The 13,758-nt window shown below is 38.5% G+C and overlaps 1 protein-coding gene across 1 annotated transcript; it reads left to right on the top strand.

The window, feature by feature from the left end:
• Positions 1-3,926: 3,926 nt before the first annotated feature.
• LOC121432167 (dickkopf-related protein 2-like) lies at positions 3,927-11,016 on the top strand. The gene is made up of 4 exons (XM_041630023.1): positions 3,927-3,937; positions 4,510-4,579; positions 6,565-6,832; positions 7,541-11,016. The coding sequence occupies exons 1-4, from the start codon at positions 3,927-3,929 to the stop codon at positions 8,092-8,094; spliced, it is 903 nt and encodes a 300-aa protein (XP_041485957.1). The 3' UTR covers positions 8,095-11,016.
• The last annotated feature ends 2,742 nt before the right edge of the window (positions 11,017-13,758 follow it).

Below are 13,758 nucleotides of genomic sequence, written 5' to 3'. Positions count from 1 at the left end.
AGTTCGAACAGAATGAAAATAGGAGGGTATTGTGGAGAAGTGATGTAAATATGGATAATTTCGTGGGGTGTAACCCCTGATCCGAAATGAACGCCCTCACTCCGCACTATAAATGAAGCGCCCTCATTCACAACCCCCTCCTCCACCGACAATTCGGCAAGAACAGAGAGGCGTGGATGGTCGTCAGAACAGGTTTACCAGGCTAATTGCTGATAAATTGGTTGCTGGGATTGCTAATAGTTCCCCTAGGACCTGCTCAGCGGGTAGGCCCATTCAAGCTGCCCATTAGCCTGGCAAATTGGTCATACCATTTCCCCCGCCCGCGCGATCACCAGGGAGCAGCCAACTCGATGCTTGGACGTCGTTTAGGGACCGCGTCTAAAATCGATTTGTTTAGCGATTTCCGCTACCAAAATCAAACGATACTTTAAAATGAAATTTCATCACATACTCTACCCAATCAGAAAGTCCATTACAAGAACCATGGACCCAAGGGCTCCTGCTTCAAATTTAAAAAAAGGAGAAAAAGAAATTGGATAATTTATCTCATCGTAAATCGGATGTTAATATTTTTGTTAGGTGAAAAGTCACGCAAGCTTACTTTGATCTCGTCGGCTTTCTTTTCTATTGTCTTCATCTTTGCTGTATCTTTGCTTTACAAATGCTTAGTTATTGTATCATAATTAATATGAGTATTTCATAGATCCCTGGTGGTCATATATGTTAAATGACGTATCGATAGCCAATAGTTTCAACTTCAAAGAACGTTCGTAAGGTACTGAATCATTCTCTTATACCGTTTAAACGCAATGAATAAGATCAACTCTATCATGTGTAAATTTGTTCTTCACGATGAGTGGAAATTAAGATAGATTATTTTATTATTTGACTTACAATTATGGATATTTATTTAGTCGAATCTTGATGTGCAGGGTCAACATGTAGTTGGAGAGGAGAAATGCCAAACGTTCTTTTTGATGAAAAAAAATTGATGTGTATATGATGGGAGTCTCATCCTAGAATGCACTCTGCAGATGCGAATACTCGAGATATGTTACTCGCATTCCATCACACAACAATAACACTAGTATTTTCAGCCGATTTGGGTTGAAAAATTCCTATCCAAATATTTTGATCCAAAGCGAGCTTTTGGATTTTCCAGTTACGTCCCATCCAAAGTCGATGGTAATATGCGAAAACATTGTAAGTACGAATCGCTTAGCGGACGCGAAAGGATTTTCCTCCAGCGTATTGCTTTTCTTAGCGCATCCCTCAGATCCCTCGCCGTTCATTCTACTTTCTTTTCAAATATTGAACTTGTGATATGGGCAATAAAGATGTGACCTTTGACCTCGTGTGAGCCAAGGGGGTATTGGTGCAGCGGTACACCCCTTGTTGGGGGTGACGGGGTGCCGTAAGTTCTTTCCGACATGCCCTAATAGCTTACGGTGGTAGTTGGTCTTCTCTGTGACGCTACCATACATGACCCAGACACACTGGCAAAGCTGACACCAGACAGAGAACGTTTTTACGTTAGAACCAATTATATAGCATCAATCGGTTCGGAGTCGGTTTCGTTGGAGTGACGGTGCATGAGAAATATCGAAGCGTGCATTGTTGTGACGGTTTATTTCCAATTCGTCCAATTGCCAACTCGTCTACTATTATTTGGTCTACCATCAGTTCGTCTACTCACCACAGGGTCTACTTTCATAAAGTCTAATGCGTTTCCGTCTCATAACCAGTTGGTCCAATAGCCATTTAGTCCATATACCATGTGGTCTAATTTAATAAAAGTGTTAATTGTGCAAAATGAATGAAAAGAAAATGGGTATTAGTCCAACTGGTTATTAGACGAAATGGTAATAGACCAACTGGTGATTAGACTAAGTGATGATTAGACCAAATGGTTATTGGACCAAATGGTTGTTAGACGAAATGTTTATGGACGGAATGGCATTCGACTAAATGAAGGTAGACCATGTGGTAAGTGGACGAATTGGCAATTTACCGTGGTGACGACGTAAGGGTTATGATTAATTTGGAAAAGATTTCGCAAATGTCTATCCTCATAAGACGAAAGTCATGTTTTAGTAGTGTCAAGGAGCTTCTAACAGAAGCTCCTTGGTAGTGTTCCGTTATGTGAAGTTAAAAATCTTTCACTGTTGATAATTGGGCCTAAATGGTAGGCATATGCCCAGTATTGTTTCTTATCTAAGTGACCGGATAAAAGAACTCATTTTTTTGTTTAATATGAAAAAATAAAAGTAACATCATCTATAGATACATGGGTAAGGTAATGAAATTCAATTTGCATATTGTCATCTCCTTCCACCTCTCGGTTGTTGCTTTTGTTGTTGTAGTTTTAGTCTTTTCGACGCGTTTCATTCCACGGTGAATAATTTGCAAATATTCTGTCTCTTTTGTCCTATTAGCAGTTATTTTTTTCGGAATACCACCATCTTACCATCATGATAATAGACACATCGATATTGCCATATTCTCTGACTTTTCAGGAAGTCGAACGTTGGAGCATGGAGATATTGGTATCTCTATGGTCGGTGTATTGTTAGTGAGGTGCTCAGTCAATAAGTGAGGTTTTCAAACAAAATAATATGTCTCCGTTTTTCAGAACCCTTAATGTGCCTTCTATATATATATATTTCCACTGTCACCCCAGCTATTCCCACCGTCCTTGAACTCCTGGAAAGAGTTGAATAAATTGATGATATTCCGAGAAAAATCCTCTCATCCATCTTCCTCGGTACAAGTGGTGTCTCTTCTTGAAGATCTTCCGAACTCATTATTGCTGAGAGAGGTCAATGATTGTTCCTCTTCACTCAAGTGCAGGTCGAAGCATGGACCTAGTTAGTACCTGATGAAAAAAACAAAAGAAGCGGTTGTGATACTGTCAAGTGGACACTACTTTCTTTCAAACTTCAAAGTGTTTAGTTCAGTGACTTTTTTTGGTTTCAAGGGGAACTGCCCTCCAAGAATCTCAACCACACAGCGGAGCTCTTATCATTCTTGTATAGACCAATGTGCTTTGAAATTGTCTTGAATCTTAAACCTTTTCCTTTGATAATGATTATAAAGAAGTATAATATAAATTGTCATTTTGATCTATGGTTAATTAAGTGTATTTGGGAGCATTGTGTGAAATAATTCAGCTTCTTGGCAAAATATTGGACTATGAATACTTTGAGGAATAGATGAGAAGTGATCCCTAAGAACAATAAGGGATCACTTGAATAAATTAGGTCTTGGGGATGATGTTGTTCCAGCTATCTGCGGTATAGCCTACCTCACTTTCATGGCGTCAGCACATCATATGGACATTCTAATGAAGTTATAACCTAACTAGTCAATGGCTTGAAAAATGTAATTATGTCACGTTGTGACGACAGTATTTGCTTGGTTTTGTTTCTGTGCATTTTATATGAATACTTTTTCGAAGAGAACTTAAATCTTATCCTACACATTGGACTCTCAAACAAAGTGTCTGTACCTATAACATGCAGGCAAATGCTCCTTTGCAAACTTTTCGAACTATACATGCAGCCCATTAGGCATGGACCTGATGCGAAAGTTCATTGGGCCCTTGACTTGAGAAAGTTTCGCCTGAAGAGCCGAGTCAGCCGACACATTCCTGCTCGCCCGGATCCTTTACACCCACTCTCTCCTTCTTGGAAGATGATAAGATTGATTCGTGTGATTGGTGAGGAAGCCGTGTAAACAGAGCCTACGATTTGAGGCGGTGGACTTCAAAGAGGGTTCACAGACCTGATGCCTCTGCGTCAACTGTCGAGGAAAAATAAAGAAGGTGTGGGAAGAGGGTAAGAGAACTGCATGGAGTGTGGGATGGGCTGAGAAAGAGGGTGCCGAGAGAGAGAGAAAGAAGGTGCCAAGAAGAAGAAATAGGGAGAATGGGGATGAGGTAAGAAGACACATTGTAGATAGAAATAAGTTCTTGAAAGACAATTATGAGAGGAAGTTTGAGATGGGGAGAACTTCAATAGGAACAAAGAATTTACATGTATTAATTTTGTTAATGGCTGTGGAAATATTCCGAGGTTTAGAAGCCGCAGTTGAAGTCAGAGGGAGAGGAAGGGTGGAGTCGAATATGGAGACATTTTAATTAGTATGAAATTGGCATGTTGGATAAAACAAGAAGAGAGGGGAAGAAAGTTGTCCCGGTTTGACCTCTCGCATCACTTTCTCCCCTGCTCATTCTCGCGCTCCAATTTCAGCCGCCCCTGATGCCCTCCGCCACCAATTACCCACCACCAATCGCCGCATCCCTTTGACCCACGGGGGCTCAAATTGACAGTCATTATCTTTCACCTTGCTACCCGTCCATTAATCCAGCGCGCTCACGTGTCGACTTCTGACGATGTGGCGTTTCCTCTCGGCATGTTTTCAAGGATGGATCGGGGCGCGATCGGGGCTTTGGAACGGGGCATGTGTAAAGTTTCATCCTCTATTTCTCGTCATCCATTTATCTCCCAGTCTTTACCGTCACACCTCTCCACCACACCCCTTAGCCTTGCTTTACCTCCTTCTCATGGCCCTCTATCAGGTGAAATCATGGAAGATCCTTGTTTAAAGAAAATAAATGACTGCAGAAATCCGGCAGAAACCTTTAGTCCCTATCGTGTCTGTTAGCCACGTTAAACAGATACAAAGTTAATTCAGCGTTATTGGCAACACTTGTGATTAGTGGGGTCCTGACGAAACAAAATGGCACAGTTCATGGATGGTTTTTATTCATCACCATGGTCTCTTCAGCTCTTTTTAACTTATTTTCAGACTGTTAATCTTCCAAAATGACTTTTGTGAGAATCATACCTTTAAACTTAGAACAAAACGTAGGAATAGAACCAGAAGTTTCATTTCTGGCGACCCGATCCCTCAGCGTCGGTCGAGATCTCGTCACCCTTCGCCGCCAGGCCCCGGGTTGACGTCGGCCCCGTGTGTGGTTCGTTTACTTCCGACCCAGCCACGGTGTATACAAGACATCTAAACACATCTTTAGTTGTTTATCATTGTCGTTTGATGGAACACAAATTTTGGTTCCACTCACAAGATGCTGTAAATCATCAGAGGGAACTTGGCTGCTCCTATTCCGTTCTCGTCATCTGTATTCAATCGTTGTTTTGAAGCCCTTCCGCTATTTGACTGTTATATCTTAATGAATGTATACATGTGGGCCTAAATAGCTTTTTGCTCTCCCACAAGCGATTACCCAATAATTTTGTATGCAACATTCGTACTTAGATTCCGACTTCATTTTTTTTAATGCCATTTGATATTTCATTTAAATATAACAAAATTGGCTTTATCAATTTATGGATGATATGAATAATATGAATTCTCGTCTAGGAATATATTATGATTTTAGAGTTGCATTCGTAATTAACATAGTTTGCTTTTATAATTGATCCTTTTTAACATTATTTCTAATCACAAGATATTCATCACATGATATACATATTTGACTACTTTTCACAGCTTTTGAAAATATTATAGGTCAATTCTCATGTGAAATTCCTTGTCAACTTTCTTACTTTCTTGTAAACTTGTACAGATTTCCTTCAGGAAACCATTATTTCGGACTGAGACAAAAATCCGTTTGAAGCGTACCTCGGGTTATTATGTGATTAAATATTACGTTTCCACGTTCCATAGCCCCATTTTATGTCTTTGCAGTTTCGACAAGTGACAGATTTACGACGCTCGATCATAGTTAAGTGTACGAACAATAAATATAACATTTTATGTGTTGCTTTTACGCGAATAAAACCTGCAGTAAAAGTCATATTTCACGATCCAATTTTACGTCATCTCTGAACTCGCTCTCTCTGACCCCCCCCCCCTCTCTCTTTCTCTCTCGAGTACCCTTCATCATCTCCTCTGATTGGATGGATGTGATTATCTTATCTGCCCTTGTTTAGTTTGTCTATCATCTTCTCTTTCAACCCCCTCCCGCTTTTCCCCCTTCCGTGGAGAGTGATCGTAACAAAATATGACATCGAATTGAATTATGATTTCCGGTATCATGTCGACGTGTATAAAGAGTGTTTGTTTCAGAGGCTACCATTGGGTGTAAACGAAACGTTCAACGACAAACATGAATTATTCTTTAACTATCCATATTATCAAACGTGAAGCCGGAACCCTCCTCATCCTAAACCTAATTTTAACTCAAGGTCTGAAGTGTTTTATTGGAGTTTGTTGGCGATTGCGTGACATTTTATTTCTTGTTGCTCACATCATTAAACCCTCTTTGGTGGAATTTTCATGGTTGTAGAAATAAATATATAACTAAACATAATACAAGTGAAAATAAGTAGTTATTTTTGAAGATAATTTTGTATGTGAAAAGGTAGGACAGGGGCTGGATAAGCGCAGTAAATATAGATTAACCATGACAAACCATAATTAGTTGTGTTGTTATCGTTGAGGGTTCAAAATGACTTCATATTGAAACACGTTTAATTTTTAACAGCTATGTAGAGAATTGATTTTCTCCTTAAACATATCAAACTCTCTTTATCATTACAGGTCTTATGTGAAACAGACAGGGAGTGTCCATACAAGTACTACTGCCACAGCGGCGAGGGCCACAAATCATGTCTTAAGTGCAGAAAATCGCATCGTCGTTGCCATAGCAACAAGATGTGTTGTCAAGGAAACACGTGTGTAGAAGGTCGCTGCATCCCCCACCAGTTCCGTTTCGACGAGGCGTACAACACCGCCGTGCAGAATTTCGAATCGGAGGTGGAAGAAGAGGAGAGCTTTATCCAAGACACCAAGTACAAACTGAGAAAAGGTAGAGAAAGTTTCTTGATTTTTTTTTTTCATTTACCAATTTGGTTGTCTGGGGCAGTTTCTCTGAATTATGATGTGTTTGAGAGTCGATAAAAGTAAGAATGATAAATTCATTGATTCTATCTGACCGTATCGGTCAATAATAGAGCAGGGCTGCATGGCATAAGTCCATTTCAACAACCCCTTTCGGTTTCGAATTCATGTTAATACATTACTTGGAAATGATGTTATAGGGATCGGATTGGGCAATTTGGAATTTATGTTTCATGTAGCTTGATTAAATGATGTAAAAATAGGAATCATAGGATTGATCCGTACCCTAAAACACGAGTGCCATTGTATTCACGGTGTACAAAGTATGTGTAAGTTGCAGAATCGAATGACGAATTGGTTTACCCAACCAAACGAGCCGCACACTGTTCGAAAATTTATCCTTAAAATAAAAGTTCCTGCAGCAGAGTCTCGAGAACACCTGTAATCTTACCAGATTGCGTAATAACGTAATCTTACAGGAAATTGGTATTTGGTGTATGGAACCTTACAAATTTCCTTTAATAAAACACCCTTTTCCCCTTTTTAAACATACCTGATACCTGACCTGATTCTGTATTTGCTTCATCAGGGTTTTTTTTAACAGTGTACAGCCCTCCACGCTCGATTTATATTCTCCTTCTAAATCAATATCTTTTGATTTTTATTTTCTGGACAGCTCGCGAGGGTGAGCAGTGTTCTTCGTCGTTACAGTGCGAGGATGGTTTGTGCTGTGCTCAGCATCTCTGGTCCAAGATCTGCAAGCCCATGTTGGAAGAGGGTGATATCTGCACCAAAAAGAGGGACCGTCTCACCGACGTATTCCAACGGTGTGAATGTTCAGAAGGTCTTTCCTGCAAGAGAGATTCCGTTGCTCAACGACGTCTCCACGTCTGTCAAGCCGTCAAACACCGATCGAGTGGCACAAGCACAGAACGGGATGGCGCAGAGGGCGCTTTGCGGGAGGAAACCTCAGCACAGCGAGAAAGATTAATATCACTTCCTGTCGAAAAGATCAGGCCGCTTCCAAGCAAGAACGACGGCGATCTTCTGGGCTACCTTTCGGCGGAATCGGGCGAGAAGCTCTTCGACCTCGCTAGTAGAGGCGAGCGGTGGATAATGCCTTTGGGGCGACCGCCAGCGAAATTGAAAGGCACGGCGTACAGGGACACAACCGAAATTACGCGTACGGAACAAACCGATATTGAGGCAAGTCAGTTAACTGTATTATGATCGCCATGATCCTTATGATGACTTGACGAGGTAGCAAGATGGTGAGATACAAATGGTATGATGAGCATCTTGCGCAAAATGATGAGAGGATAATCAGAATATGATGAGGAAGACAATCATAGTACGGGCGCCAGACCTTTGACGAAGAGTCGGGACAGTCAGACATGCTAATTGGAAAAGTAAACCTTACTCCTTGATGAAGCCGTTGCACTGCCGAACTCTCCCTGTCTGTCGCCGCTCCTTAAAATCTCCTCAAGCGGTGGTGTCGCCACTCAAAAATCTCGCTGGATCGTTCCACTTCATGAAAAATATAGATAAACTATGATTGGTGCGGGGTGGATTAAACGAGCGAGTTATAAGAGAATCGTTTGTCGGTCATGATGTGCCCAATCATGGTATCTGTTTAACTAAATTGATAATACAGGGGACGTGTTGCGATGTATCTAAATTGGAGGTCCAACATGACCTTACAAAACGAAAGAAAAATCTGGTATCACGTTTAATTTGAAAACCCGAAGTGTGAAGAGTTAAATTGTCATTTCTAAATGGCCAAACACTGACCTCACTCCCAATAGGGTTATAGGTGGATAAACACTTTTAACATGCTAGATGCAATAGTCTGAATCTATTCTGTTAAAAGTATTTGTCTTCCATTTTGTAACGAAAACTGGTCACTTCTCATACCTTGGTGAAAGAACACGTCATTTTCTATGGTTACATATTCTATATGGAAAAGTTCAGCGTTTTTTTTTCTTACAACTAAATATCATAGGTATCATTTTTCACAGGTCACAAGATATGTCAAGGCATTCAACACGTGAAAATGCGAGTATGAAAATGCATTTTCGTATTGAGATTGTTTGATAGATTATTGTGAAATACATAACTATCATTGGCTAAAGGGAAGTCAGTCTCTGCGTCAAGTTTACATGCTTTAGTAAAAACAGAAAATGAGAGATTAAGATGTCGATCAAAGTTTAACGGAAATCAATGGATAATAAGGTTGTGATGATACTTTCGGGCTGCTCCCCCTTAATATCACGTACTTTAATTGCATAGATTGCATTCTTAATGATTTGTTGTTGATCAGTCGATTCATTTTCAGGGAAACGTGAATGAGCAAATTGTCAGAAACTGTATTTTGATGCCCAGCATAGTTTGTGGTTTTCTGAAAATAAATGGGTTGGCCACACAGTAACAGTGAATCGTCGTATGGAAAAGCAGCTCCAAAGTATCGTTATGAAATTTGAAACTATCAAAAATTCTTAACGTTTATTTATCCTTAGTTTTCTATTTCTTCGAACTTTCATTGATTTTTTCTCTCCTGTTTTTCAACGTCTTTGTAAACATGCTTAACGCAAGATGGGCGTCCCTTTTTACATGTACAATTGAGACATTTTGCATTTAATCAATGTAGAATGTGATGAGAGATCTTGTGCATCAAGGAAAAGGAAGTATTACATACCCTTTAATATTCAAGTTTACAAAAGTTGATTCAAATGCGTATTCAGATATTAATATTTGTTATTGGCGTTTTAGTCATTGCACAGGTTAAACTAATTATGTGACGTGGATGACCAGTGTGTGACGTAACAACATCAATCATGTGATCAATCTTTATTGATTTTTTTATCCCATCTCACGTGACGTGTCAGGTGATGTAACTGTCACGTGATTACTTGAACATCCGATCCGACAGTAATTATAAGTTTGATTTCGTATTGTTGTGGAGCAATATAGAGTTAACCTATTATATGAGAATATGTATTATTTTTTCTTTTTGTAAATAACACGGGTAAAATATTTCTATATCGATGTTAACATCATATTGGAACGAATCTGCTTATGGTTTTTCGAAAAAAAAAACTATTTATGATTCCAATAGGCGCTTTAGCATCATATTTTTATGTTTTTCTATTTATGTAACTTCTAACAAGTTGATTTAATTAATATATAGACATGAGGCTGTTCTACATGCTTAAAGCATGTAATTATCTTAAATATCATATCATTCGTAACATTTGTTAGAACGCTAACTCTTGTTATGATTTTATTTAACGCTTTAGTTATTTATATTTTCTAGACGCTATCAGTCTCGATAGAGACCGAGTTAGTCGTTCTGTGTAAAGATCCTAGAATAATTATTGAAAGTGACACCGTTGCGTCGAACCCTTTCGAATTTTCATTGCTATTGTTAGAATTGTTTAGTTTTTGTTAGATGTGTTTGTTTTTCTCAACGTGGTTTATCAGAAGATATAAATCTATCATTTGTTCCCAATCATCCTAATCAGAGAATCACGCTTTCCTTGTTTGCATCTACTGTCGAGGTTAATTTCCCGTTCAACAGTCTGATATTTTCAAGTTATTGTTAGATTATTTCAAATAGTATGTTCTGTATATTCCAAGTTTTGCATTGAAAAAAAAATGAATACGGTGATCTTTGAGCTTGTCTTACGTTCATGAAACAATGTAAAATCACGAAAGGATAACGATACAAATCGAATGTGACGGTGAGACATCGCTTAGAACGGGTTAAGTGACTGAGCAATTGTGGTTAGGAACACTTTATTTACCATGATTGCAATGAATAGCTGTTATATTAATAGTTATTGGGTCCGAAATGCAAGCAAAAAGAGGTGAAAAGTGATGATTTAATGGCATCGGAAATATCTATTTCTTGTCATTATCACCTTGGCAGTGGCCTTTCCCTTTTCTTTGTTTCAGAAAAGTTGGCTTCAGGACTCGGCTAAAGATTTTAATAGCTTCCCCTAGCCACACCCTTCACCGTGAAAATTGTTCGTGTTAGTCTCCGATCCATGCCTTGAAATTGCACATCGCCACTATATACTACCTAACCCATAATTCAATATTTCGTAGCGTAACGTTTATAAAATAAATAATGATGATAATTGGGATTGATCGCTGGGGGGGTTCACAATAATTCAGTGAATGAAATTCGAAGTTTGCAGTTGCATTTGATGTGGGTTTTCTTTAAAAAAAAATCAATATTTGCTTTCCGAAAGGTTACTTTTCGCTGCCAACGCTGTGCGTTAATCGACCACACCCTACATTTCGTCACCAATTTACCCTGAAATTCATGGATGACGTTTATATCCCGATCCCTTTTTGGTTCAAAATGAAAAAGTTGACGTGTGGCACGTTTTATAATTAATCTAAGTTATAAGCGACATATATGAAATACAAAATGGATTTAATATTTCCCATCGGACTAATAACATATATTGAAATTGCAAACTAAAATAATTTCCAATGAGCAGAATAAAAAAAGTTTATTTACCTTTTCGACATTCAGTGGGCGCGGTTCGAAAAAAAAAATGATTGTATTTACCGAGAAAATCAAGTCGTTTCACTACTGACATGTTAATCACATTTGGACAATAGATTTACCCCCACCTTGTTGCTCTTGCGCGATATGAACAACAGTTCAATGAACAACAGTTCATGTCAATCAAAGAATGTTTGAGATTTTGATCATGTTCTCATTTTTTTTACAGAGAAAACGATTGATATTAAGTCCATTACGTTTTTTGTGGAATTGCAATATAATTATGTTTGATTACACTATTTATCAATTTGGACTTTTACTAGCCAGGTGATATTTACGATAAAAAAATGGTAATCATTCAAATACAGTTTTGTATACAGTCGAGGTGTCCGCGATGGTAAAAAGGCGAACATTAATTTTGAAAAGATTGATATCACATTTGCTACTATTTAAATCTTTTGATGTAAACAGTAATTGAAGTTTCATAAATATCTTTACACTCTAAAAAATGAAGTGTTATTTTAGCTCTTAAAGAGCGTGTATAGTGACCGCACTTCGGAATGCTGATTTGTCTAGTTCAATAGACAAATCAGCACTCCGAAGTGCAGTCACTGTACACGCTCTTTAAGAGCTAAATTAGCACTTCATTTTTTAGAGTGTAACATGTTTTAAAAGAGGAGAACATAAGCCTCGCCTCTAATCCTTTCTGATTTGACATTTATTCACTCTAAACTGAGTCAGTAATCTGCTTGGAGAATAATCCCAATTGTGGTTTTAACTCTTCTAGACAAAGGACGAAACCTGGTACGATTACGAGTGCTTTTGGCGTCGTCTTCTCACAAATTTGGCAGGTTTTACAGCGCGTCACAATATGATTCCGAACGTTTCGCATTTACTACGGGGAAACTCTCTACAACGCACCAATTCCTTTGAAAAATGCAAGTCAAATCACAACGGAGACCTGAGAGGCTTTTGTCGAAAGTTGGTGGACCGGGACAGCATCGGAATCTCTTGACTCTGGACAACGACATATTTGCAATTGTTCGTCCGGTGCAAATCTTCGGATGATCTGCTGTCCCAGTCCACCAACTTTCGACAAAAGCTTTTCAGCTCTCCATTGTGATTTTGATTACGTTTTCAAAGGAATCGATGCGTTATAGAGAGTCTCCCCGTAGTAAATGCGAAAACTACCTATCATACCTATTACTTTGATTACGATGCTTCGTAGTGAGTGGTGTTACGTCCCCGCACTCTTTACGAATTTTCGTGACGCTTTTTCGAATTTAAAACGATATTAGTACGATTTATGGGAAGATGCAAAGATGAAACGACATTCGATCTGATTAATGACCAGTAAAGTATCTTGACTTCAATGGAACATCAGGTTTATGTCCTCGCAAGTTTGATATCCAATTCGGTTAGGAATCGAGTGGCGATTGTGAAGACTCGAAGCTAATTTGGATACATGTTAATTAGGTTACTTTTAAAATTATAACAAATCTGTAATCGCATTTTTATGCACAATTCCATTTTCAGAAGTTGATGAATGTTTAAATTCTATCAGTGTTCAATGCATTTTCAGTTTCTTTGAAAATTGATATGGATTAACTATTTGTGATTTTTAAAGCAAAATATTTGACAATACAATTAAGAAGAGTTGATATTTGCGGTAATAAGGAAAACTGACGGTGAGGCTATAGAGACCCATTTCTATTATGGTTGTGAGAGTTCGTTATGCCTTTCTTTTTTAGTATGAAGGTATTGATCCTGAAACGGGTAAGAAATAGTTTGAATTAGACAAGTCGTTGCCAAATTGTAAATGAAGAGGGAGTAGATAGCGAGGATCTAATTGGTGAATCATTCGATATTCATTGGCAAATAATGATGTAATCAAATTTCTTACATTAGCGGGAACTTGGACTTGGGTGTAGTGTTGTGTCACGGTAGTGGTTTTTTGTTCATATTATTGCTGTAAAGACTGTCGAATCAAATTCATAGCATGAGACAAGATGTGATTCCTTGGGCGATACCGCTTCAAGAAATTTAATAAGCTTATTTTCTCGAATCGCCTAATTTCATCACCAACCATGCTACCCCTAGTTCCACCAACTTATTTCCTAAATTAATTCACGATCAGAATCATTTCCTGTTGGTGTTATTAAGATGATTGGGTTCTTGGTAGAATAATGATTGAATTTCAACTCTGGCAACTTACTAATCCCTTTCCAATCGCTGACTAATCGGAGAAGAGTTGAATTCATTGGTTTTATAGTCGTGCCACTGTTTACTTGGTGTTTTACTTACACTCGTAGCAGGATTTTAATATCTCTTTAGGCATGTAACTTTCTCGTTTAAAAATACAATTACGCACATTCGCA

This window comes from Lytechinus variegatus, chromosome 18 (genome assembly GCF_018143015.1).
Source record: "Lytechinus variegatus isolate NC3 chromosome 18, Lvar_3.0, whole genome shotgun sequence".
NCBI classification, from domain to species: Eukaryota; Metazoa; Echinodermata; class Echinoidea; order Temnopleuroida; family Toxopneustidae; genus Lytechinus; species Lytechinus variegatus.
The sequence above is the reverse complement of the archived record's forward strand: the minus strand, read 5'-3'. Positions and strand labels throughout refer to the sequence as shown.

Excerpts from the sequence above, each read along its gene's own strand:
- LOC121432167 (XM_041630023.1), top strand. Across the intron at positions 4,580-6,564 it reads TTCTCATGGCCCTCTATCAG|GTCTTATGTGAAACAGACAG; the intron begins GTGAAATCATGG and ends TTATCATTACAG. Across the intron at positions 6,833-7,540 it reads CAAGTACAAACTGAGAAAAG|CTCGCGAGGGTGAGCAGTGT; the intron begins GTAGAGAAAGTT and ends TTTTCTGGACAG.